General features: G+C 39.4%; 1 protein-coding gene across 20 annotated transcripts; it reads right to left on the bottom strand.

Moving 5' to 3' along the window:
* Window positions 1-116: 116 nt before the first annotated feature.
* BCLAF1 (BCL2 associated transcription factor 1) lies at window positions 117-26223 on the bottom strand. Of its 20 annotated transcripts, none has more exons than XM_038131729.1 (15): window positions 24958-25238; window positions 20003-20141; window positions 18915-18988; window positions 17842-17932; window positions 16845-16968; window positions 15083-15988; window positions 12987-13658; window positions 12707-12876; window positions 9924-10029; window positions 8934-9018; window positions 8058-8233; window positions 6743-6923; window positions 2415-2561; window positions 629-838; window positions 117-487 (listed from the first exon to the last, which is right to left on the bottom strand). In XM_038131729.1, the coding sequence occupies exons 5-15, from the start codon at window positions 16946-16948 to the stop codon at window positions 482-484; spliced, it is 2763 nt and encodes a 920-aa protein (XP_037987657.1). In that variant the 5' UTR covers window positions 16949-16968; window positions 17842-17932; window positions 18915-18988; window positions 20003-20141; window positions 24958-25238; the 3' UTR covers window positions 117-481. The 20 variants fall into 20 exon arrangements, with proteins under 20 accessions (XP_037987657.1, XP_037987659.1, XP_037987668.1 ...); XM_038131731.1 differs by having other exon boundaries at window positions 16845-16962; XM_038131740.1 differs by lacking the exons at window positions 20003-20141; window positions 24958-25238 and adding an exon at window positions 25709-26223.
* Between the last annotated feature and the right edge of the window lie 916 nt (window positions 26224-27139).

The following is a 27139-nucleotide window of genomic DNA, read 5'->3' as shown; positions in this document are numbered from 1 at the left end:
CATTTTGCACAGCTGTTTGTACTTATACTGTGACTGGATAACTACCCTTAAATACAATTCATATAAAAAGGCAACAGAGAAGTAGTGATCAGTTTATAAAAAATGCTGCTCCAAGATTTTAGGTGTGCAGAGCTGTAAGTTTACTTCAGAATAAAACACAGACATAGGGGAGAATCAAAACTTTTAGAGTTGTACTTGACCATATATTTGGACAAAGCAGAATTACACTGCATATAACAAACAGTAAAATTTCTTAAAAGTTGTTACAAATATTTTACTTTCTACCTGTACGATCATTAACATAGTTTACTATATCATGATTTTTTTCTAAAGGCTTAAAACGAAAACAATCTCTCTAAACTACTTTCCAACAGTAAAATTTAAGTAAAATGCTTACATTCATTTGACAACAAAAAAACATATTAAAAATGTTGTGTGGGTGGTGCAAGAGCTGCTCTTTCAGCTACAACTTTCTTCTGGGTTATTCCTGTGGAAAGAAAGAAAACAGTCTTGTTGTAAACTGTTAATAATCAAACCCCAAAAGCTTTAAAGCGATCCCTACGTGCAGCCAATTACTCTGCATCATGCAAGATGAACTATCCAATCTGCAATTCACTGAACGATTTACCTTTTCCTCTTTGCGTCTGTCCTTTTCTTCATTATTCTCAATTGTTTCCTCCTCATCTTCCACAATGCCATCCCCTTGATATTTGTCATGTGTCCACTTCGGACTGCTACCTGACTTTTTGAAGTTAAAACGCCCTCTGCCACGCTGGAAAGTACCACGGCCTCTTCCTCTTTTGGCCCAATAATCCACACCATCGTCTCTGTCATCATGCTACAATAACACCAGAAAGAGAATAAGGTTAGACACCTCTTAAATGTACCCCATAATGTTAGTATGCTATAGCAAATGTATAAAACTAAGTTAAAAAGTTCTCTTCAGATTGTAATTATTCTTAAAAAGCATAATGCTGTAACTAAAACCACAACACAACTGTTTGAAGAGCCCTTATTCACTGTGGGTCTACTCAAATGTTAGTAACAAATCACTTGTCTGTAACTTACACTCAGTCAGAATTAAGAATTGCTAGTTTTGAGGGGAAAAAAATTGTTACTTTAAAAGAAGCTCTAGGAAAGTGCTAGATTACTTTAGCACAAAGGGAGTTCCTTATACTTCGTAAGAAGAGGTAACTGAAGGCAGTTTTCAGAAAATCTGCCCCACTAGCACAATGCAGGGCAAATTAAGTTTGAACTGTTTAAGTGTAACATTACCAAACAATAGTTGGATTTCTCTGGTTAATAAGCCTAAAGTTTGCTGTCTAGCTACCAAATACAGCCTTATACAGTTAGGTATGTTCTCACAATCATTTCACACACTGCATGAAACCTACAAACCATTATTTAATTAAAAAAAAAAGTTTCTATTTAGAATGGTGAGATAAACTTTATGTTGAAGCAAGTGTTTCTTAACATGTGATTTGGAAAGATGTCTGAACTATTAAACACATATCACACCCATATAATGCACTCTAATTACACAGAAGTAGTTGAAGGGCGGCTTATCTAATTTAAAATATTTTGAGAATTTCAAGTTTCAAAGCTAAAATTGATTGTTCTAATATCATGAACAGATTACCACATCTCTGTTTACAGATCAGAAAAGTTTAGATATGTCTACGAAGACAGAACTCCTTAATGAACTATCTGAATTGTGACTGCATTATTTCTTAGTTACCTGTAATGTGTTTGTGACAAGCTATAATGCTACAGGAGAAGGTCTCATCTTCATTACTTATCATTTTTCAATGATGAAACAATATCCTTCAAAGTTTGCATTGCTACGGAAATAACTGGAGCAGAGGCCACACATCCAGTGTACTGCACTATTTAGAGTGGTTACATCAAGGATCCTCCTTTCATAATCCAGATGGGAGAAAGGCATCAAAACTGTGGTGATTTTCTTATGACTATCACAGTACTCAGAGCAAAGAACTGCTCATAACAGAGTCTGCCTATGAAAATCCACAAATACTGTCAGTTTTTCCTTATCTTTCACTTCTGTAGACTTCCAGACCAATGTAAGACAAACCTCAAATGTCACGCAGACGTAAATCCAGGAAAATACAGCACAAGCCTTTCTGGTTTAAAGTTGGGTTTTAATAAATTTTGTATGAACCTGCCTTCTTCCCCACTCCCTGATGAAATTTTTGGAGATAAATTCCATGCCAGGCCTCAGTTACTGCCAGCCTGCTACAGAAAGGTGAAAGGTAAGCAGAACCAACCACTACAGCCACTCTGATACTCTCACAGTTACTCTTGTCCCTGTCCATACATGCATGCTACTTCTACACTTGCAGAAAATTTGAAAAAAAAAAAAAGCATGCATAAGACATTGAGTTCTCCACACCCACCAAGAAGTATTTCTTGCTTTTTGGGGTATATTCAGGATCCCATTCCTCTTCCTTCGGTCTCTTCTGAAAAGTAGTATTTGAGTTGCTGGGACCAGTATTTGTTCCAGCAAAGACTCCTCTGGCTCTTCCTCTGCCCCTAATTCGAAACTGATTAACCAAGATGTCATTTAATCCATTTACATAACACCACAAAGTAGAGTCAAGTTCTCTATTACTGAAAATACTTTCTGTGCTTAATTACAGTATCTGCAAGTGGAAAAACCATTTTCAAATTCACATACTACCTTAAGTAATATATTCAAGCATTCATTTTGAAATAATGATTCTCTTAAACTTAATTGAAACACATTTGAGTTCTTGGCATAAGTTCACCCACAACCACTGAAAAGAAATTTGACTGCTAGTAAACCAGTGTGTTGGAACAAAAGGTCACAAGAAGCATCTGAAGCTGTTCAGACAAGAAACTGGGAGGAAAGCTACACTGAAACAGGGACAAAACTGTCAGGGGGAAAAGAAAGTTATTTATGGAGTCAATTGAATCATTTATGAAAAGGTGATTCTGAAATATATACTAACAGTGCAGTTTTTGCTGGAGTATATCCACTGTGTGTTACTCAAGCATTTTTAACTGAGATTCAAGAATGTACCTTAGGCCAAATTACATTTCAAATGAGTAAATTCTTTACTCAGAAAAAAGTCAATAGCATGTATTGTACAGAGGAGCAATGCTTAAAGTGAAAAGGAGTGTTTTAAATATTCTTTATAATGAATTACTGGGGTTTTAAAATGCTAGGCTAGTGTCCTGGGTCAGCTATATGATGCTTGTATCCCCAACTGTTCTGTTTATGCTGGATAATAAGTTTTGCACCTTTTAAGACTTGTTCCAAGAGTGAAGTGAGAAGAAGTGCGCAGTTTGTTTTCAGACACTCCTCTCACTCCTCCACATTCCTGCTCCTGAACTGTGTTGTCTGCAGATGGACAGACCTCTCCTTTGCTTTTAGCCAGCTTTAGCTAGCTGAGACAAAGAGGTTCCCTGGACTGTGGTTTTTTTTTTCCTTTTCTTTGACCTGTTTAAACCTGCTCTGGACTGAACACCAGCAGAGCACCAGCTGCTCGCACTGGGCCAGGCCTGGGCTGCAGCATTTCCAGTGCCAGAGGGACTGATTAAGAGACTGAGTCAGCTGAGCTGCAACCCGGGGAGGGGACTTTTCTGAGTTTGTCATCTCTTTTGGAGCAGCAAGAGGTTTTACTGTTTAATATTGTTCAGGTTTTATTGTTTAATAAACAGGTTTTTCCACTTTTCTCCAAGGAGGTTTGTTTTTTTTTTCCCTGAACCAGCTGGGGGAGGGGCTAATTGAATCTGCGTTCTAGAGAAACCCCATGGGGGGGTTTTCTCCCAAATGTGCCCTGAACCCGGACAGCTAGAAAGTCTCCCACCAAAACCGTCCTTAACTCAGAATACACTAAGTAGTAATTTATACAGTTATCTCAGCATGTAAATACTTAGGCTTGTAGAAAACATTAAATGATTTTATATCCTTCATTGAAGGGGAGAAGAAAGGTTAGTTTGGGAAGATAAGACTGATAAAAAACTGCAGTTACTACAGAACACAATCTCCAAAAGTAACCTACTTAAAAACACAGAACTGCATCTTCAGAGTAACAGTACCAAAACATGACTGGAAGCTAATTTATTTGTTAGAAATAAGTGTGTTTCATAAACATAGATCAAAAAGATATATAATTAATGAACTCAAGAGGTAAGCATTATGCATACTTAGTTCCACAAAGCTCTGAAACTTCTAATGAAGAATTTATGCTGGACAGATTTAAAATTACTCTGAAATCAAACTGACTGTAAAACAATCTGTAGAAGGCTCATAAGACCTATCCAATACTCTAGGAGAAAAAAAAAATCAAACTGTTTGGAGAGTCATTTGGAAAGCGACAGACTAACTGTACGAGGGAGGAAATAAGATATGCTTTCTTGATTTCCAACGGTTTTACAAAATTAGGGCACAACAAACAGTAACCTGGGGGAAGGGGCAGGAGGCAGACAGAATTATGACAGGATTAAAAAAGAGAAAAAAAAAAAGGTATCAGCATTTCCTGGTATTCAGTCCTGTGATCAGATTCCTCTTAAGAAAAACATCTACAGCTTTCCTCACCATTTTATTAATGCTTCCCCATGCCAAATAATCTTTCAGGTAAAGAACTACAGGACATAAAATTTAATATGGTGTTACCTTCATGGGCTTGTTTATTAGAAAGACTACCACAAAAAAGACAAGTGTATATTTTCTATATAGAACTCACTGTAAACAGAGCTGCTACACAGAATTCTTTCAGATAGGGATACTAATGACATTGCCATTGAAAAATTCTAATTATCCTTATTTCTGTGTCCATATTTGAAAACTATTTATGATGCTTATGTATGGGAAGCCCAGATTAAAACAGAATTGTGTACAAGCCAGAGTTAGTGAAAAACCATTGCTGACTTAACATTAGCTTGCTGGATAGGGAAGATGTAACATTCTCCAAGACTTCCTGTTAGGAGAAAGATTCGAAACCAAAGCATTTTATTTACTCCAAAAGCAAAGCAGTATTCACTGGAATGCAGCCACTATTAGCCTGTATTTACAAACACATTCCTACACTACCTGGTCTGTGTTTTTTGATACCATACAAGATGTATCCTTAAAGAGGAGATCTGAGTCAGCAGTTGGCCTATTGAGATCCACCTGTTCAGACACTTTGTCCCAAAAGCCTGCGTGTGACCATGTATGTTGTTAGGGAACATCAACCTGTTATCACAGCACAGACCAAATTGACAGTCACTAACAATTCAAGGAGTAGAATTCTATTAACTTTCCAGTTCCCATCTACCTCAACTGCATGTAAAGTAGCACCTCTCTCACAGTATGTACAACCTGGTTTTATAAAGCAGGAAAGGCTTCAAAAAATTACAAGTTTTCTCCCACTAAATCTCCTTGAGAGGAGATGGAGTTTTAAGCTCTCCTTTGTTTAACTTCTGTTTCATTTGTGCCATTATTTTATATAGCTAGTAATTGCGCTGATAGTCATATTTGATGCCTACACCATCCAGGGATTTATATACTTATGCCACATAGATCCATAGCATAACTATATAAAAAATAAGAAGAAAGGAGGAAATGATGCACTTCTAGTGTTAAAAATTTAGAACTTTGAATTTTCCACTAGGTAGCTACAGTTTTTTAGATGGAGGATTCAAGCCTCAAGTGTTGGCACATGCCACATGCACTTCAGACATCCTTATGTGCAGTTAAAAACTTTTTTTTTGCATGACTAAACATTTATACTAAACACTGCACTTTAGCATTATTTGGTCTTAATTACAGGCTACATTAAGGAATTATTGTTGAAGTATGAAATTACTCCTACTTATTATGTAAAACAGCTTTTCCCAACCTACATGGAACTTGAATTTTTTTGTGTTTTTAGCTGTGGTCTGGAGGTCTATTTTGCAGTGTTGTTCGAGGGTGGGTGTGTGGTGTCTATTTGTGGGTTGGTTTGGGTTTTTTTTTGGTTTGGGGTGTCTGGTGTTTTTAAGTGCTCCATATCTTTTTCAAGGCCTTCTTTATTGATTCCTAGTTTTTCCAAATGCATCTACATTTCCCAATTATACATCAATAATTACATTAACATGGAATCTGAAAGTTTAGGATTTTTCTGAAGACTATGGTGGTCAATATGCCACTTTCCAAATCACAATGCTTAAATACATTCCAGAGGTAGATCTATGAACTTTCATGCTCAGTGGCTAGTCCAAGCCAAAGAAACACAAAAATAACAAGTATACCATCTCCTCAATACAGCTGTTTCAAGGTTGACATTTATTTTTAATTATGTGCCATTCTCTATTTAACAAGTTGCAGGCATTACACAAAATGGAGTGCAAAACCAAACCCAACATGAGAGGGAAAAACAGAAGGTGCAGGGAGCTAAGGGTTATCAGGACCCAAGACTTAAAATTTACAGAACAGTGAATTTTTGGATCCTGTTAGGAAACAGCATTATAAAAGAAGAGCAAGGAATAATCCTGTTCCCCAGACCCTTATGCTAGGATCTCTAATGTCATGCTAATGCATATTTACAGATCGTTCAACTGCTACTGGAGAGTGCTGGGGAAGCAAAACAGACTCAATATTTCAGGTTTGGTATATCACAAAGACCTCAAGTCTAGCCTAACATGAAACACTACAACACTCCCTCATTTACTTTGTTCCACTATTGCCATTGGTGAAGTGTTCATAATTTGGGGAAACAATAGGAGAAAAACTTACAAAGGTGCCTCTCGGCCTGTTGACTCCAGCAAAACCAGAGTATTCTTTCTGTTCATGGTGGGTTTTGAACTCTTCATCTCTTTCTTTCTTGCAATCCTTTTCTTCTCGAGAACTGGATGAGGAAGAAGATGGGGAGGAAGATCGGGAGGACCGAGCACGGTCTTGGTCTCTTTTTTGTTTACTGAAAAATAAAAAAATATACTATGTGCTATTTTAAACGTACTAGATAGTCTGTAACATGCTATACTAAACCGGGTCTCTATATTTTATGAAAAACTAACCCCCTTCTGGTTATAAAGTCACACGTGACATATTTGAGATATTAAGGCGAAGTATATTTCCACTTTCCAGCCTCCTCTGACACATTTAAGTGCACTAAATGCATATTATTGCTGGTGAGTTGGAAAGCAGCAGTCTGCAAACTGTAAGATACAACTTTTCTAGATTCTGATGCCATGAAGAGATGCTGTTACTTTTAAGATCTGCCTTTCTTCTGAGGCAGAAAAACAGAAGCGAAAGGGAAAAACCCCTTAAGGTAAAGTTTTACAGTAACTTGACACAGTTCAGTTTGCACACTGTTGAGAGGTAGGTATGGGCTTCCCTACATAGATGGCTGTAGGGAAATTAGCCAGTGGAAGAAAATGTGGATACCAAAGTCAAAGTAAATGGGAAACGAAGTGTAAAATTCACTTTATATATATACAGTACAAAGCAGGGAAAAATTCCTACAGCAAAACTTTTAGTAACCCCATAGTGGTAGTAACTTGACCCAATTTACAAGATTTTAGCATTCTATTCAAAGAAAGGTCATACCTGAAGTAACTCTTACCACTTATACACAGTATCCACTGAGATATTCTAACATTTTTTTCTTAAAACAGCCCACTGGCTTTAGACAAATTTAGAAATTCCCCTTCTCACCCATGTTAAAACCTAAGTATCAGTAAAATTCTCATACTCTGGGTGTTATGAGTTGAAAAAGTGCGGAATCAAGCATAACGAACCAAAGTTCTTACACAAACTGTTTATAGAAATGTACTGCATTGAAGTCCAACCTCCTGATGTAGCCTGGATAATAGGACAGATTAATTTGTCATTTTTTTTTTCAGTGTTAGCTTGCTATTCCAAAGTTTTTGTCCTCATCCACCATAAGCCGTGTAAAAGACAGATAATACATATTTGCTGTAAAACAAATAATTTTAATTGTTTAAAATTAAATGATCCATTATACATTGAAAATTGAAAGCAATTAAGCTTACAATTACAAAAGGCTAATTAGAAGCTAAAATCCTCTACAGGGACTTCAAATATTTACCTGTCATCTTTGTAAGATTTGTAATCCTTGTAATCTTTTGGAGTTTTCTCTTGCTTTCTTGACCCACTGGATTCCCTGGAACCCTTTGAGTCTCCTCGCTCTTTACTTCGCTCTTTTCTACGTCGGTCAATGTCATGCCGAAGATCAGCAGAATCACACCTTAATTTTTTATCTCCCTGTAAACAAATATATATTTTGCAACAAAATATTGAAATAAAACATCAAGAAAATCTCTGTGAAAAGCTGTGCATCAATTAAAATATAAAAAGATAGAATTTACCCATTTTTCAACAAACTTCAGCACACAAATTGACTTTGCCCTTTACATGCATGGCTACATCAAAAAAAAAAGAACAGCTAAGAATTTCAGTTTCAAACAAGCATTCCCATCAAGCCAATTGGTGTCTAGTTTTTGATGATATGGACCACAACAATACATGGTTTGACGAGATAATTAAGTATTCATTTCTTCTGATGAACTGTTTTTAAACACAGCACAACCACCTCTGTAGTTGAACCACACTATTCACTGACCATCTTGGTACTTCCCTCTGCCCCAAACCTATTCTTTGTCCTTGGGCAACTTACTGGTCAAAAAACATGCAAGAAGAAGGGAAGCATGGCAAAAGACTTGACCTTATGGTTCTGTTATGAATATAGCAAAATCACACTACATAAGCCAGCTTCCTGGTAACATGTTTTACTTAAAGGAAAACATGTTTTACTGAAACTTAAAGGAAAAAAAATTCTAAATGCAAGTACTCCAGGTACAATAAGTATAATTTTGTATGTTAATGCAGAAAACCAGAGATGAAGCTGAGATTTAGAATGAGATCAAGTTTAGAAGCACAGATAGGACATTTACTTAAAACCTACTTTTTGACTTTCTTCCTTAAAGACTCTCTCTTCACCTGTTAAACGGGTATGCTTTCTCAGGGTACTTGGAGAGATGTCAATCCTCCTAAATGCAAAATAAAAGCAGTGTCTTGCCATATACATATATGACTGTTAACAGCCTCAGACATTTCATTTCAACAGAAAACTGACAAACCAGGCATTTTTGCAGTAGAATTAACTTTTTGCATTATTAAATCTCACCATCAGAATACAGAAGCAGACTAAAAAAAAAAAAGAAAAACCACAGTTCTGTTTTGTGTTAAGTATACTAAAAATACAAATACAGAAAACAGGCAGACTGATGTTCCACATTTTAAGTATAGCTTGGAAGACAGAAAAAATGTTTAATGATTTATTTCAAAAGGACCAATATATGTAACCAGTTGAAAGCCCACCCCTTCTAAGAAGCATCAGCACTATGATAGTTTGCTGTAAAGTCAAAAGTTCTTAACAAGAAGAATTGTCAAGTTAGATACTGTATCCTCACATGCAACAAAAATACAGTACACTGCATCATAAAACTAGAGCACATGATCAGACACTGTATCTGCATGCCTACCTTCTTACCTCTTAGATTTTCAGATTTTTCAAAAAACTGCTGTAAATTAACACACACAAAAACTAAAGTAGTATGAGATGGAACATTTCACACTGAAGAAGAAAGATGCATGTACAGGGCTTCTTTTCATCTTCAAGACATATGCCCCTCAATATTTGAGCACTGCATGTGAGAAAAGTAAATATATCCCAAATGAGATACAGAAGTAGAGAAGACATCTGTCACAAAACCACAGATGAAGCCAGACCTGACTCAGATGAGCTCTCTTTTACAGAAGGCGGTTTTTTTTGTATTTTGTAATTATACAAATTACCTTATCCAGATTAGTAAAAGTATTTTGGGTTCTCAAAATAAATACTAGAAGACATTATTTGAAACACAAAGCATCTGCATATGCAGTTAACATATACCTATGTATTTCTGGGCTCTTTTGGCGGGTGCAGTGCTCTTCTGTCGCTTTTTGATACGCAGTGAACCTCTCATTTAGGGTCATTCCAGCCGACTTGAAGTATTGCTCTGTTGGTTACAATAGAAAAAACACTTTTTCATTAGTTTCGTTCAACTGACACGTATTTTACTCCTGACAGAAAGGCAAGTAGCAGGCAAAACCCACAGTACCTTCAATAAATTTATCAGGACAAGCAAATGTGGCGTTTTCCCTATTTATACACACACTGTAACCCAAACAAAGTAACAGCGCACAGCATCACTGCAAGTCTACTATGCCATGATTGTATCACATCTAATTCAAGCATCATTTACTGACTGGACTTGCTCATTTTCAGTGACATTTTCCTCTAATGATAAAGAGCAATTTCTTAAACTATTATTTTATACTTTGCCCACAAGAGAAAGTGAAATTACTTTTGAGTCCTGAATATTTGCAGCAAGTACACTTTACCATTCATCTCAGCTCTAACTTAAGAATTAGTGAAAACATTTAAGTAATGTATGCTTCAATAACTACATGAATGACCTAGCAACTCTTCTCTTAAAGGAATACAATTTCTTGATTGGGTGATGATAAACAATACAATTAACACACCTATGCATAAATAAATTCATTTAAGCATCTGGCATCTTGGCAAACTTGACAACTTCTCTGACAAATTTTCTCCTTCCTTCACAGACAGTTAAATTAGCCACAGCAAAACTCAGTTTTTAAACCAGCTCAACAAATGTGTTTAAATGTAATATAGAAATACATAAAAGTCATGAGCTATGAAATGTTACATATGAAGCAAGCTATCTGCTTAACAGGTCAACATACATCTGTATCAACTTACCGCCCAGCATCCAGCATTTGTCTCATAACCAACCATTAAAACTTGAAACGGCCACTACAAGGGTAGTGCCTCAATCATAATTCCATCAAACACAGGAATTTGAGCTAGTAATTCTGTTTTTATGCCATTTTTGCCAGGAAGACAGAAGGTTCAACTTTGCCTGTTTGGCATCTGTATCTTTCAACAGCTATTTTACTTTTGTAACATGGATTTTGCCATTTCAAAACACATTCCAGGACCTAGTTACAATGAAAAAGAAAACATCACTGGGCATTTTCAGCTCTACATTAATAAAGAGCTGTTCAGACTGGTCGCATCACACCAATAATGAACATAACTTCAGTTTGTCAAAAAAATTACAAAAATTCTGATCACAGACCACAGTAAATCTGAAACTTAGAGAGATGTTCTGCTCTCAAGAACAACCATAACAGTACATATTCTAATAACTTGACCAGACAGGCTGTTAAATTTATAAGATATTCAACATACAAAAACTTACAGAAAAAGTCTATTCTGTAATCAACATGTGAGCGTTCCACAAGTATTATTTTCACCTACAGCTACCTATGTATCATATAAGCAAAAATTTACAGAAGCTCTTACTGGATTGAGTCTTATATTTCTTTACACATCAATAAGTAGATAAGTTCACAACAAATCATTATACACTAAACAGGTATCCCAATATTTTTTTAACTAATACATTATCATAGTCCATTATCGTTGACTATTACTTTGTAAGTAATTCAATATGAAGGAAATAACTTGGCTTTAGTAATTTGAATTATGTCAACAAAATTGAGATTTTTAACTGAACTCTGCACATATTTCTAGAACACAAATCTCAGATTTTAGGAGGTAATGCATCTTAAAAACAATGCTTACAGACAGGTTCATTGAAACTGGTACCTAATTAAGCATTTCCACTTTTTCCTTTACTGTGGTGATACAACAAAATTACTTTCTCCAGCTTTGTATTATCTCAGTTACGTTTAACACAACAGCAAGATAACAGTCCAGTGAAATAAAGCAAATGTTATAGAAAAAAAGCATTTAAAGAACACTCCAGACATCCCCAGGGGATTTTAGGAATTATCTATTATCCCATAAAAAAACTTCAGAGGATATGACCTAAATGAAACATATCTACTTTGATATGTTTCCATATCAAAGTATCATATGGTCCAGGTTTGGATTTCAGTAGTTTTGGGGGAGGACTTTTGTTGTGCTTGGCTTGTTGAGGGTTCTTCTTGGTGTTTATAGAAAACAGCCACTACTGTTGTACCAGAAAATAATTAGTGTATAGCTCATTTAATGGAGCTTTATTTAGCCACTACTAAGTTGGTGTAAGTGAAATTCCTGAAAATACTGTCATATAGGAATAAACCACATTATAACCATGAACTTTACTGCCATTTAGAATACAATTTTTCTTAAATCTTACTGAGAAAAAGAAACCAAACCACTCTAATAAGAACCTGGAAATGACCTCTAGGGTGCTCCAAAAGGAATGCCATTGTTATTTACAGTCCAATGATATCTGTCAACCCACACCACAGCATTTAATATAAAATTGTACAGTAAACTCATTAAAATAAAATTAGAAAAACTGACTAGAGTATGTTTAAACCACACTGTGGAAATTCAAACCTTCTATGCTACCTAGGATTAAAAATGTATCCAGAAACATAGAATACCTGCTATTACACTCTACACTGCTTGTGGATTTTTTGTCCTAGTTTCTGTGGCTATTATTTTTCTAATGATTTTCATGCATACCTCAACACAAAGAAAGTCTGGGTAAATCACAACATTAGAAGAGGTCTGAAATATTTCTGTACTAGAAACAGCAAATAGACTTAAGTTGTCAGACACATAACTGGTGCAATAAACTAAACACATACCTTTGACATGGTGAACCAAGGACACAATGTGCTGAATAAACGACTCTGATGTGCTTTTGCTGGCCTGTGGCAACTTAATGTGGTCAAAGATGGATCGGAACTCTTGCTCCTTCTTGACAGAATGGACAAGTGTGCTAGCAAGCAGCCTGTCTTTAGTCAAGGAAGCAGGTCTAAAATGCATCAACAACAAAGAGATACACAAAAGAAACCACTAGTTTAAATAAATACAAACAACACCGCAGGCAGGTGGAGAACCACACTGCAAAGTGGAATAATTTACCTATTGGAATCATCAAGAGGTACTGGTGCCATTTTGAGTTTAACTTCAGGACGGTGGGAGTCACTGGCTATCATTTTGATCCTAAGTGGGCTCTCCTCTCTGAAGGTGGATTTTTCTCTCGCATCCAGATTCTTGTGTAGAGGAGGACTGTAATCAAAGAGTTCTTTGAGCTTTTCAGACTTTACCTGCTCAGGTGACTGAGTTTCTTTCTTCATCATTAGTCTCTCAGAACTCTTGTCTTCTTCCTTGTGCTTATCTTTTGTTGCACTAGGCCTTTCCACTACATAGCCAGTCTCTTTAAGCTTATAACTTTTCTCATCTCTAAATCCATCGCTCTCTCTATTGCCCTTGATTGATATTTTAGATTTGTATTTGGTTCCTTCCTCCTCAGCATTCCGGTGAGATGCAGTAGGAAAATTTTTACCCTGATCTGCCAGGACAGATTTTCTGAACTGTCTGTAATCCTCTGTCTCCTCTGTGTCCTCCCCTTCAGAGTCATTAAACTTTTCCTTCCCAGTCTCTTTATCAACGAAAAAATCTAAAGTTTCCTGTTCCTCCCATTCCCTTTCTCCCTCTGTCCTCCCTTTTTCTGATCCTCTCTCCTTCTGGGCCTCCTTCTCCCTGGTATTACCCCTATCAAGCAGGTATACTCTAGACTCTTCATCTGTGTACCTGTGGATAGCAAAGAAGAGAGTGGTAACTCTGGATTGCATTCATTCCAGTTCACTTGCATTCCCCTTTTGTGTCAATTCCACATCAAGAAGAAGATGAAAATACATTCCTCTGAGCAATTAACTTTAGCATGCAATGCTTGGCACACCATTTACACTGTATCCACTGTCATTTATGCATTAATGGAGGCATCTGAAGAATACAATGCCTTTCTGTAGAATGCCTAGAAATTTACTTGATTGTTTTCTTAATCAGAAACCAGTTTCACATTCTCTCTCATTACACTAATAATTTTTCCCATCAAATTCACATGGTTTGAAAACTTAGACCGCAACTCATTTTTGCACTTCTTTTACTGAAAGAGTTGAAGTAGTAGCATAAAAAAGTGAATTCTTTTCAAGATCCTACAAATTACTAAGATAATTCCAGAATCTGGCACAGCCTTAGTGCGTTCACTATATTGTGTTCAAGCAGGGAACCATTAAAAGGCAGCTCTCCTAAACACAGAAACACACCAATTAATTATTTCAGCCACTGCCTTATCTGTATGCTATGTTCACACAGGTTCTAATACGTTCACCAACTCCAACACATCTAATGCAAGAGAAGCTGTATTTCTGATCTCCTAAGAAGTAATTTTTTTTTACATAATAAAGCACTAACTAGACAAATTAATTTAAAAGCCTATAATCAAGCCTATATAGCATAGTCACAACTTCTCTAACACTTTTTCTAAGAAAACCACTGAAACGCCAATCACATTCAAAAGGAACAGTCTAATGCCAGTAAGACTTTAACAACCTTTAAATATCTCTTTTTTTTTAAGAACAAATTGAAGAATTTAACATTCAATGGAATATATACACTGAACTTCCTTCACATCAACAGCATTATACTCCTAGAATACCAACACCTACCCTCTTTGATAAGCAATGGAATTCAAGACAAGGTTTTTATACTGCACTACACAATTAGTCAACTGATGCTGTCTATGTCAACATAAAAAAATTATTGTACAACATTAACATTTCTAGACTTCCAGAATACTTGCATTTCAAACTACACAACGCATTAAAATTCTGAAATACCTGAACAGAGTTCACTATCAAGGCAGCAAGTCTGATGCACTATTCCAATTAAGATTTTTCTTAATAGTCAAAAATTGAGTACAAGATAATATACCATAAAGGAAAAGCACAAACCAATCCCTCCTGAAGGATACACGTCCCTGTCTCTATTGCCCAACATTCAAGGCCTTGAAGCATCCTAGCAGGATAAGGCATATGTATCTTTCAAGCTCAATTCCAACCAGACTAGTATTACTAGCCTTCCACAATGCATTTTCCAAGGTTACGGTGATGATCTTGACGAAACTCTAACAATATTTTTAAGAGACAACAGTAGACTTCTATCTTGGCTCTTACCTTTTCATAAACTTTCCACCTTTTGCAGTTTCCTGTTCACCACCCTCAGGATAAAACGACCGCACTCGAACCTCCTCACGGGGGGCACTCTGTGATGGGATTGTCTTTGCAGGGCTTCTCCTCGAAGGGATGTGATGCAATGGGCTATTCTGAGAAGGACTATAGCGGCTAGAACCATTTCCAAGAGAACCAGAGCCAGATCTCTCAGGACTATGCTGAATGGAATGGGAATGCTGAGGTGTGTCCTTCGCTGAGTGGGCTGTGCTAAGCAGAGGGGCATCAGAGCAAGATGAACTCTGACTAGGTGGGGTGGCAATAGAAGGACTATGGGGTGACCTTGGGCTGTTATCATACGCGGAAAGGCCAGGCCAAATGTCGCCAGAAGCTGCTGATGATTTGTTAAAATCGTCAAGAGACTCTGATGGGTCGTGTTCAAATGTATCTTTCTGTTCATCTTGTGATTTATTTTTCAAGGGACTGTCTTGCAAAGGAGCCCCTTCAGTTTTCTTTGCCTGCTTTTCCAGAGATGCACGTCTTTTGGAAGAGACAGGTGATTTGCTGTATGGGGATGAAGAACGAGATGAAGAGGACCTCGGAGACCTGGAAGATCTGTAAGATCGACGAGACCTGCTCCGGGACCTCTGGGAAGACACCGACCTTCGTTTTGGACTTCTGGAACGGGAGCGGCCACGCCTAGGGCTTCTGGAGTGTCTTCGGTTCCAGACAGGCCTGTAACCTCCACGATGGTATCTACCACCTCCTCCTTGATAATACCCTCTACCTCTTCCTCTGTAACCATAGGGACGTCTCATTCCTCTATTATTTCTGTAATCTCTGCGATAATCTCTAGAATAAACACGATCTCTGCTCCGAGATCGGGAATATGTCCTTGACCGAGACCTGGAACTAAATTAAAAAGCAAACATTAACATTTTACAACTGGGAAATTTGAGGGGAAAAAAAAAAGAAGTGCCTTGACGCAAAATGCTAGATTTCTCAAAATGCAGAAGGTAAAGGATGCAGACTCCCGGTCTCTAGGTAACTTCTACAATCTCTCTTTATTTATTATTTCTGAAACAAATTAATTATAATGAGCATGTCTATACTGCTAAGGACTGTGAAACCTGGCATCATGTGGTTAAGACACTACCAGCCTCACTGGCCTCCCCAGACATGTTTTTAGACATTTTATTATCATCACCACTCTGGAACACAGCATTTAGTTTCTCAGCCCCACGGTTCAGAGCCTGGAACAGGGAGTGACATGACCCCCCCAGTGTAATATGCCAGCTTGTGCACGGCAGCAGCTGAGGCAGTACTAATTCAACTGACCCACTCCTTATGGGAGATGGTAACGTCCACTAGTAAGCAAGATGAGGAAAGCACTGGAGGCAACTGAGAAGACAACATACAGCAAAACTTATCTACTGAAGCCTTAAGTTACTTCAGATATGAGAAGTTTAATGAGCAATAACAAATTACAGGGAAAGAGACTAGATGAAGAAAACATCATGTGAAGCAGAAGGGAAGAATTAAATGGGCCACAAATCATGAAGAACCACTACCATTCTGAAGTTATACTGAGACACAGGAAAAGGGGGAGAAAAAATTAAACAAAAATTACACTCAAAGCATAGTTTACCTACTGCCTAAAATGAAATACAATTCCAGGTTCACTTCTGCCACAGCATCATGCAAGTGAAAAACATTTTGTGGACAAAAACTAATATACCAAATCACCTTTTTACACAGTAAGACTTACCTGTATCTCTTTTTTCTTGAATGTGATCTGGATCTTGACCTAGAGCTGGACTGAGATCTGGACTTCGATCTTGATGAATGTGATCTAGAATTAGATCGACCCATTTTTGCTAGTAGATCTACTCCTTCCCAAAAGGAAAAGCAATGAGAGGAGGGAAAAAAATAGAAGCAACCATTTAGCATCCATATAAATTATATAAATAAACAAAATTTGCATCTACTAAAATGACACTATTAGAAAGTATAGCATTTGCTGAACAAAAAAGCTTTGGAGGCAATCTTAGTACATTTATTAGTAAATTAAAAACTTAACCACATTTTAAAGAATTCAACATTGTGTGCATTGCAGTGTGCACAATTTCTCTGAAAACATGAAGTGTGTCAGTAAAAGGTTTTTCCAGATTCAACTGCACATAGATCCTGTAGGAGAAATGAAGCAGCAGAAAATGAAACATTTCTGCAAATTAAGGTAAGAATAACATAACCCTGGACATCATAATACATTGTAACAAAATTCAAGCTATTGTGTGGTTTACAGCTCTCTTGCATTTCCAATGCACTGCTCCTTCTCCAGGAGGAGTTCACAGTCCTCTACAATGCACCATTCACATAAGCAAAGAAAAAGCCCTCAAGTATTTGGTCTAGCAGTTGTTAATTTGACCCACAGGCATTATTTCTCTTAACCACATGTACTAAAGCTCATCATTCTGATGCCAATTTCCACTGCTCAAGATGCCCATCCTGCATCTTTTTAGATCCACTTAGCTTTTTAACCTACATGTAAAATACCTGGCCAACTTAAGAGATTTTAACTAGTTAAACAATATGGCTTGCAACAAGATTCAAAACGCTTCAGCACAAATTAAGCTATGAAAGCTACAACTGATTATAAATCAATAACAACTAAAAGAAAGTCACTTATAATAAACCATCATTTCTTCTTATGTGCAATCATAATAGATATTTAGAATTAGTGCTAACCATAAAAAAATACACACCTTTTCCTTCTTTTCGGATCAGTGGCTAAAAATCCCCAATTTAATTAATAAAAACTTTGACCCATTACCATTTTCTTTTGAAATTGCCCAGCTTTAAAAAAAAAAACAAAAACAAGCATCACATTAGACAACCTGAATAAAAGCTATGAACAAGTAACTAAACATTTTCAGGCCTTTGAATGCTCAATTATCATTGTTTAATAATAAAATTAAACCAGAAACCGAAAAAATCAAACATTTACCGTTTGTATTGCAAATAGGCTTTAAAGCCTAAAATTACTGTATCAAAAATACTGGCTCAACACAGAAAGCACTTTCTCTTACGTAATCTTTCTCATTACCTGGGTGGTATTTAAATTATGTAAATATAAAAACAGCATTAGAGTTTAATTTAAAGTTACTAAAATTAGAGACTTCAGACACATCTAAGAGAACCCAAAAGTGAAAAGCAGATGAACTTTTCTCCCATCAGCTGGTTCCTCCTGCCCCACATGACTTTCCCCATGAGAGTTTGCATGGCCTAAGAGATGTCACCTCATCTGAAACCAGCCCAGCAAAAACTGAACTTAAACCAGACTTCCATGTAATTCAGAAAAGACTATTTACCTTGGAATAGAAGAGTATATTGAATGCTTTTTTTTATTGGCTCCTTCCACTAAAGAGCAAATTTGCAGAACCCATACTCTGAAGATATTTTCTAATTCATTGAGTTCAATTAAGCTTACAGAAAACGGCTTGCAATCACTTAGGATGAATACTCAGAGACAACATAAATTTAGACCTTTTAAACTGTTTAAGACATGCCAATTTTCCAAGAGTGACAGAAAACAAAACCTGGAGAGTTTTTTTTCTGTTACAAGTAATTATCAAACCAAGCATCAGATGCACAATGTTTATAACGTAACTCTATCTCAGCTTTAAATTATTTACATTCTATGTATGACAAGTACAGTTGAGCTTTACAAGACAGTTTTAAATACTGCAAGCATAACATTTAGGAAAGCAAAATAAGATTTAATTTTCAATAGCTGAGTTCAATCAGAACATTTAAAAAGGACTGAAGCTAAACTTACCTCAAACTGTTAGTTGGTGTCAATGAAGAAATTATTTCAAAACTCTGTATTTGTGCTTTCAGCAATACTGAGTCCTACAGAACAAAAAGTGAGACTGTCAAAGACACAAACATTTGCTGAAAGGAAGTACCTTTTTGCTTAAACGGGGTCAAACATTAATTTCTTGAAAAGACATACATATCAAATAGCAAATTTACTCTTGGACTCCGTGATGCTGCGCACTAAGACCAGAGCAGCTCAAGAGCCAGCCGCTGCCAAGTGGCAAATCCCTTTCCATACATAATCACTCCTTCCTCAGCCTTGGTAACAGGGCTGTGCAACAGATTATCCTCACCTTCACAGCAGCCCTGACAGCCTTCAGGTCCTCCAGTGACCAGCTCTCGAAACCTAGTTAAACGAAAGTGGTTTCTAGGTAATCCAAGTGGCCTAATGAAGGGCCAAACTGAGCTGGATTATGGAGCAAATAACAGCATGCAGCCAGAAAGAGGGAGGCAAAAAGGACAGTGGCAAACTTTTAAGACCAGTTTGAGCTCTAGCACCCAGCTCTGCACTTCACTAGAGCTATCATACTGGAAAAAAATGGGGATAAGAACCCAGGCCAACAGTGAAAGCTTTATCTTTAGGTTTCTCTTGCAGTATTTACAGAAGCATTACTCTAGTATAACTTCTTGTTTAAAATGCATATATAATTTCATCTAAAGAGCGAACTAGCCCTTTTACAGTTACACAGAAAGGAAGCATAACTGTAACAACAAAGCCAGTCTCAAATGTATGAATTCTTCACTGGCCGCAGTTTTTAATTGCCTCTAAGCCTTAAGACTATGTACATTTGTAGTCCGACTCAACATTAGGCACACTTTTCAATTCCACTCCAGCAACAAAACAGGGATTTTTATCCCAGTTCTCTACAGACAGGCTGGATCTTCAGAAATTCTGCAGCTCAACATTTCAGTTCATTAAATCCAAAGGCATAAGACATTGACTGCTCCTAAAGGACACCTCCACACTTGTTCATAGGTGTTTTCTTCATCTAAAAGAAGAAATGTAGCATTTCTGCTCATAAACACTGCTTTCAAAAGTCCACTTACCATTCACTAGTAGTGACCAAGATATTTCCAATTTCTACAAAATATATGCTTTATTAAGATTAAGTTTTTACTTCTCATCATCAGCAAGCATGAGTCTCCGAAGGAGCACAGTAGTGTTTCGGACCATTTCAGATTTTGTCTAGACAAAAGGCGAGATGGTATTAGCCAGTAAAGGGTAACGAAGGCATTCAGAAGTCTAGTACAGAACAAGCAATACAAACTTCAAGTTCAGGCTGAGATTTTAAATGAATACTTATATAATTTATATTTCTGACTTAAACTGGAGTTAGCTGAAACCCCAAATCCTAATTTAGACAAGTCTTTAGATCCTGGGGATATGGAAACAAGACAGTTGCTTCACTTTTAAAATCTCTAAGTAGAAGACAGGATCTTAAATTACCATAACTCAAACTCTGGCAGTCGGTTCTGGAGTCTTAGAAATCTTTTCTAGCAACAAAAAATCTTTTCACCTTTTCTGGCAAAGGTGAAAAGTAGCCACACTTCTCTGTTTTTAAACAACACATTAGCCATACCACATCCAACCCTGGCAGCTGAAACATATCTGCTACCCTTTTCCCATTTAAGTTTTTTAAGAAGAGTATGGATATAGTGCTTTTTAAAAAAAGAACTTTCAATAAAAAACCTTAACTATTGAACAAAAACCATTTAACTATTTGTAGCTTTTGTTTCCATTTAGTTTTAATAGGTAAAACCGTGACACACAAGACCCACTTATCCAAACAACACTGACACTTAGGAACAGAAGTGAAAAGATTACATAGCTGAGGTTTTTTTGGTCCATGTAAATATTCTCACAATATGCAAAAATATAAAATTTCCTTAACCTTTATTAAAGCTTATTTAGAAAAGAACTGTGGTAGTACCAGGAGTATGTAGGAAAACAGCTGTCTGTGACAGTCAGCTCCTACATGCTGCACACCTTCACAGAAAAAGCACCCATCCTCAGAGCACCACAGCTACAACATCCTGGTTCACTGTAGCAAATGAAATCACCCACAGCCTCTTCCTGCTCATGGCCAGGCTGGAGTGGCTACACCATGTCAAGTAAGGGCACAGTAAGGGCAATGAAAAAGCGGTCCTAGGCATCATTTGTTGCTCTCAGACGAGACCCACACTTGGCCAAAGGTGTGCATCAACAATGTGAAAAGGTGTTGTAACTTACACCCAGCATTTTTAAGAGAGGACCACAACTGCTAGGAACACAGCCTGTGCCTGGAACACCAGGGCTCTAGTCCACACACTTCTTTTCCCCTCACTTTCCACCCTAAATAATTGAAAGGAGATGCCTGGCTCTCAACCATTTCACTGCCATGTTAAAAAAAATCTGGATTTTACAAAGGAAGCTGCGGCAGCTCCACAGAATAAGGTGGCTCTGCTAGTTTAAAGAAACAGTCTCATCTCTCCTATTCCGTGTTTCCTCACATTCCTGATGATCTCTCTATGCCAGTCTAAGTATTTCTGCACCCACATACTGGATCACTTTCAATACAACTTTTTTTTTTTTTTTTTTTATGGTTCATTACACAGCCCACAAACACTTGGGCCAACACAGGGAAATTGAAATAGCAGCCGGGCAGGACTGCTTCTTTTGGCAGCACCACAAACCTAAAGCTTCCCTGAAACCAGCTTGGCATAGCCTCGAGGAGCAACAAACTTGGTGGTATTTAAGATATTTAACAATACTTGCAAGCAGCTTTAAAAAAAAAAACCAACCAAAACACCAAAAAACCCCAGAAACTAACAAAAAACCTCACCAAAATAAACACACATATATAAAGTCGACATAACCAAAACCAAACCCAACCAAGACTGAACACAAAAACCACTTTTTCTGAAAATTGGCCAGTCCACCATCTGTCAGTTACTGAATTACATCCAGACAAGTTTCTTAATGAAAAAAACAACAGGATCTTTGGGTGTCTTCAATCAATCTTGGCCAGCAAGTGCGACCATCAAGCAAAAACAAAATATACAACACATTTGAGTTTATCTCGTCACAAGCAACACAATAAGAAGGAAGTACGTGACACTGTCAGCATTTGCTATGTTTAATAAAAAAATAAAAAGGACAAGGAAAATGGTAACCAATTCCTTTTATACAGAATTTTTAGGAGTCTTCACTACAGCACTAATGTTGGAGTTTTGTCAGAGTACACAGACTGTAGTTACAACACATCTCTTAAGCCGTTTAACAAGTCATACATCACACGTAAGTTGAAGACATTTTAGGACAGTTATACCCACTTACACTAGCAAAGCACTGCTTCCTCTTAGATCCATTGTTTTAGCCACCCTTCCTTTAAAGCTATTTAGTACTCTGTATTTCTCTTGCTTAAACATTACTTGAGAGCTGTCAGGTAGATTTAAATAAAAATATTGTTTAAGAAAATTCACAAGCTGTTACCAAAAAGTGTTTTCATTCAGAGATTCAGGCTTCAAAAGACGGGACGATTATACAACCATGACAACACAAAAGGGATAGGACAGTCTTCATAAAACTCCACAGAATTTTTAATAGTTTCTCATAATACACTCACAGAAATAAATAAAGTCAGTCTTAATGAGACAGCACTGCAAGTCATCTACTCAGTGCCTGCACATCTGCTGTGCTTTCTTATTCACTCTCTAACCTCCCTCCTTTTTTTTTTTTTTAATGTCCACAACTCTAGCAGTGGCACATCACACATAAGAATAGAATGCATTTTATAGTCACTTAAACCCATCCTACTTAGATCAGCAGTGACTTGGATTCCTTCAAATATTAAAATTCCATGGCAAATATGCCTGAACTATCTTATTATATACAAACAAGAGGTGGGAAGCACTACTTCACCAATTCTATATGCTGGAAATATAATGGAAACAGTAAAACATACAAAGGCCTTTCCCCCCCCAACTCATTAATTTCTATACAGAAAATAACACAAAATATTTCTAAGTTAAGTCAAAACCCAGCATCCTAGTAACAGCAAAATCACCTCTGCAAAACTGTCATATGATTGTTAGCTGTCTTTTATGTAATACTAATGGCAAACAAAACCATATTTCTCCTCTAACTAAAAAAAAAAACAAAGAAACCAAAGTGACTGAGAAATGGGTCCATACACAAAAAGGAATTAGCATGCTTTTAGACACATACTGGTTTAGACAGCCTTTGTTATTTTTGTGTGTGTGTTTTACGCACCGTGTTTTCATACGCCCTTACAACACGGTCTCCCCAATCTCTGCTATGAACTACAAGAACTGCTGCTGCAGAAAAGGCAATCTTCCCGCCCTCTTTTCTTCCAAGACTGACACTCTCAGAGGTGCTTGGTGGGCTGCAGCAGTGATCCATAAGAAAACTACTCTGGACAAAAGCTGCCTTTTCAGGCACATCACCTCCCAGCTCTCATTTACCACAAAGCTGCACGAGGCCAGTGCCAGCACAATGAACAAGCAAGCAACGCGCTTTTTCGGAATACCTTTGGGAGAAACTCTCACACAGACAAACGGAGCACTTTCTTCAGTAGCTTTCTTCACCTACCTCTGCTACCTGTAAACAAACTGCAAATGTTCTTTGGCATTCCACAAACCACTACAGCACTACCTCTCCTTGACAACCAGCCTGAATATAATCCATCCAAATATCTGCACCCTAGCTCCAAAAACCTCCCTGCTGATTTTTTTCTAGATTCCTACGACCACTTCAAGTTTTCTGCATTCTCAATGTGAACAGGCTCTTCTCCATGGTACGTGCTCCTACATCCTGCCCCCAGGATTCTGCCAGCCTCAGCCCTCACCCTCACCGGAGAAGTTGCTCCACACAGGCTCGCACGCTGAAGCCTTGCTCAGGAAAGAGGCACTCCAGCTCCAAGCACCGATATATGTAACACACCGAACCTCATCTGGCCATTCAGCACCGCCTGTCACTCAACATCAAAAGCGACGAGTGGGAGGATGCAATTCTTACTTTCCCTGACACAAGACAGATGCATGCCTGGAGCACACCTCAGTGCCAAAGCCATTACCCCGTCCTCATTTTCCCCACTTTTGTCCAAAACAACACGATTATCAGAGAGGAGGACGAGGAGGAGGGAGGAGAAAAGCAGCTAGACAGCATTTTCCTGCAACTCCACGCTGTTTAACTAATCCCTCCCACACCAAGAACAACTATTTTAAGTGATATTTTTATACATTTGCATTGCTTAAGCAGTGACTACTCGCAGAGTCAGGAGCACCTTTGTTTCGCATGCCCTCCTGTCTTTGTGTAGTAAAATTTAACTGTTCCTCTGAGGACAAAACTTTGATCTCCAAGATAAAAAAGTGATGGGTTGTACTGACTTCGTAAAGGATCAACATGACACACAAAACAAGACCCCGATTTTCATAGAATTAAAGGCGAAAAGTAGGGGGTTTACAAAACAAAGGGGAAATAACGGGAATGATCCTGCAACGGTTCCATAATACAGTACAATCAAGACGGGCAACACAATAGTCCCTTTCAGCGAGGGGCATAAAACCCACTGCGGTCCCTCACGGGGTTTTGCGGGCATCTGCAATCAGGGCAGGAAAGGCGCAGGGAGGCGTGGGGTACCTCAGGCACAAGCGCCCGAACCACAGCCATGCCCGAAGGGAAGTTCCTCCAACGATCGTAAAGGCTGATCCAATACCGGGAACCATCCTTTCTCTCCGGCACCGTTTCCCTCGTCCGCGTCACACCCACAATGATAACGGGGAAATTTAACATTCCCGTAACCAGCGTTGTACAACCACATCCCCTCGGGCCTTCCCGCCTTCCCCGGGGAGGCCCAAAGCCTCCGCGCACCCGGAGCTCAAGCCCAACGGGGCCGGCCGGCGGCCCATTCCCCACATACCCCTACACCCCCATCCCGCCAGGCGTCCAGGAACCCCCAGGCAGCTCCGCTGCCGCCTCCCACCGCCCCTTCCTCTTCTACCTTCGCTTCCCGAGGCGCAGGGAGGAACGGCACCGGCTCGGTCCGGCTCCCGCGGGAAGCGGTGGCCCGCGTCAGGGCGGTGACGGCGACCACCCGTTCCCACCCGCCGGCTGGCGCGGGATAATCGGGATAATCGGGATAATGGCTGCGGAGCGCCGAGGTCACGCGGCGCGGGAAGGCGGGACGGCGCGGCGCGCGAGCACCGCGCGCTGGGGGGGCGGGGCAGGGCCGGGCTGCTCCCCCTCAGGCTCCCCCCGCCATCTTCCCCCCAACCAGGGGCCACCGCCCCGCCAAGCCTCCACGCAGCCCCTTTACCTCCGCCCTTCTCTCACCTGGCGGGCGGAACTCCCGGCGGCTCCGCTCCCTTATGGCAAACGGGCGGCCATTTTCCGTCTCGTCGGAGGAGGAGACGTGAAGCCCGCGGGGAAAAGCAAAAACCACCGGAGGGGGGGGGGGGTGCGGGGGGCTGCCGCCGCTGCTGCCGCCGCCGAATCGTCACTTCCGCTGTGGGCGGGGAAGCGCCAGCCCCGCGCTCAACGCCCGAGCGCCATCTTGGTTTCGGGTACCCGTCCGCAAGCAAGATGGCGGCTGGCAGCCGCTCGCCCCCGCCCGGCTGTATCCCTGCCCCACGCCCGGGGGCTCTGTGTCCGGCCCGCCGCGGACCCCGGCTCCCTCCGCACCGCCGCGGCTAAAAGCTGTCGCCTTATATCCTCTGGTTCCCCAAAGGGCGGCGAGAGCGCAGGGCCGTTACCTGTGGGGCGGGTGCGCATCCATGCACGGGAGTCGCTCGGAAGGGGCTGTGTGCGGAGCGCGGCCCAGCGGCTCGGCATCCAGCGGCATTGGGAGATGGCGGTGCCGCGGCGCTTTACTGCAGCGCCTTTTGCAGCAGGCGGGCGGCCGTCGCTTGGTTGCGATACAGCAGCGCCACGTTCGGGGAAAGCGCGCCCGAGAGGCTTCGGTACCGCCACAAAGGTGCAGACGAGGGCTGCGTGTGAGCAGCCTTTGGCTGATGCACGGAGCGGTGTGTGTACGCTGGCCAAGTGCTACAATTCACAGAATCACAGAGTATTCTGAGTTGGAAGGAACCCGTTTCGAGTCTAACTCTTAGCTGTGCACAAGGACAGCCCCAAGGATCACACCATTTGCTTGAGAACGTTGATGAGCAATTCACACTTCTTGAATCTTACACGGCTGATTTATTTTTTAAAAGGCTATTGCCTATTATTTTTTGAGGCAAGAAACATAAAACAACCTGCTACAAAAAAAAAAAAAATAGGGACATGTGTATACCATTTTAACATGAGTTTTGTGAATTCTGGGGACAATGACTGGGAGGCAGCCAAAAGCAACTGATGGAAGAAAAAGACATGGAAGATGAGAAGCAGACATAATCCCCAAGTGCTTTGCTGTTCCACCTGTAGGCAAAGTGATTCACTGGTTAGATCTATTTATTGTGGCTATTAAGTTTTTTGAAATGTAGCCTTCTATGGAGGTAGCAACTAGTGAGTAGTTGGTACTGAAATAAAAACTGTGGTTAACTGATGAACAGTCTGGCCTACAGAGAAACAAATCCCTCTCTCCTTTTAAGGTTTTCCTTTCTGCAGGGGTAGGGGTGACAGATGTGTACCTCAAGTGCAGCATACATGCTACAGCTTTTGCTGTAACCAACAATAAGGCACTTTAAATGGAGAGGCTCTTTGAGCTGTGGTAAGGAACCTGTGAGAGAAGATAATTTGCCAGGGTCTATAAGGTTTTCAGAGCTGTCTTGAGATTTGGCTGCATTTAATACACCTATTTTTTAATGGTTTTGCAAATTGCTCTTGCAGAGACACCTTCCACGAGACTAGGTTGCTCAAAACCCCATCCGGTCTGGCCTTGAGCAGTTCCACAGCTGGTGCATCCACATCTTCTCTGTGTAACCTGTGCCATTGCCTTACCACTCTCACAGTAAGAATTTCTTCATAATATCTAAACTAAACCTACCCTCTTACAGTTTAAAGCCCTTGCCCCTTGTCCCATCACTACATGCCCCTGTAAAAAGTCACTCTCCGGCCCTCTTGTAGCCCCCTACCCATAGATACTGGCAGATTGCTGTGCCATCTCAGAGCTCCCTCATCTCCTGAGTGAACTACCCCAGCTTTCCCAGCCTGTCTTCACAGGAGAGGTGCTCCAGCCCTCTGGT

The sequence above is a fragment of the Motacilla alba genome, chromosome 3, assembly GCF_015832195.1.
Source record: "Motacilla alba alba isolate MOTALB_02 chromosome 3, Motacilla_alba_V1.0_pri, whole genome shotgun sequence".
NCBI classification, from domain to species: Eukaryota; Metazoa; Chordata; class Aves; order Passeriformes; family Motacillidae; genus Motacilla; species Motacilla alba.
Note: the sequence above shows the minus strand (reverse complement) of the source record. Positions and strands in the feature narration are given on the sequence as shown.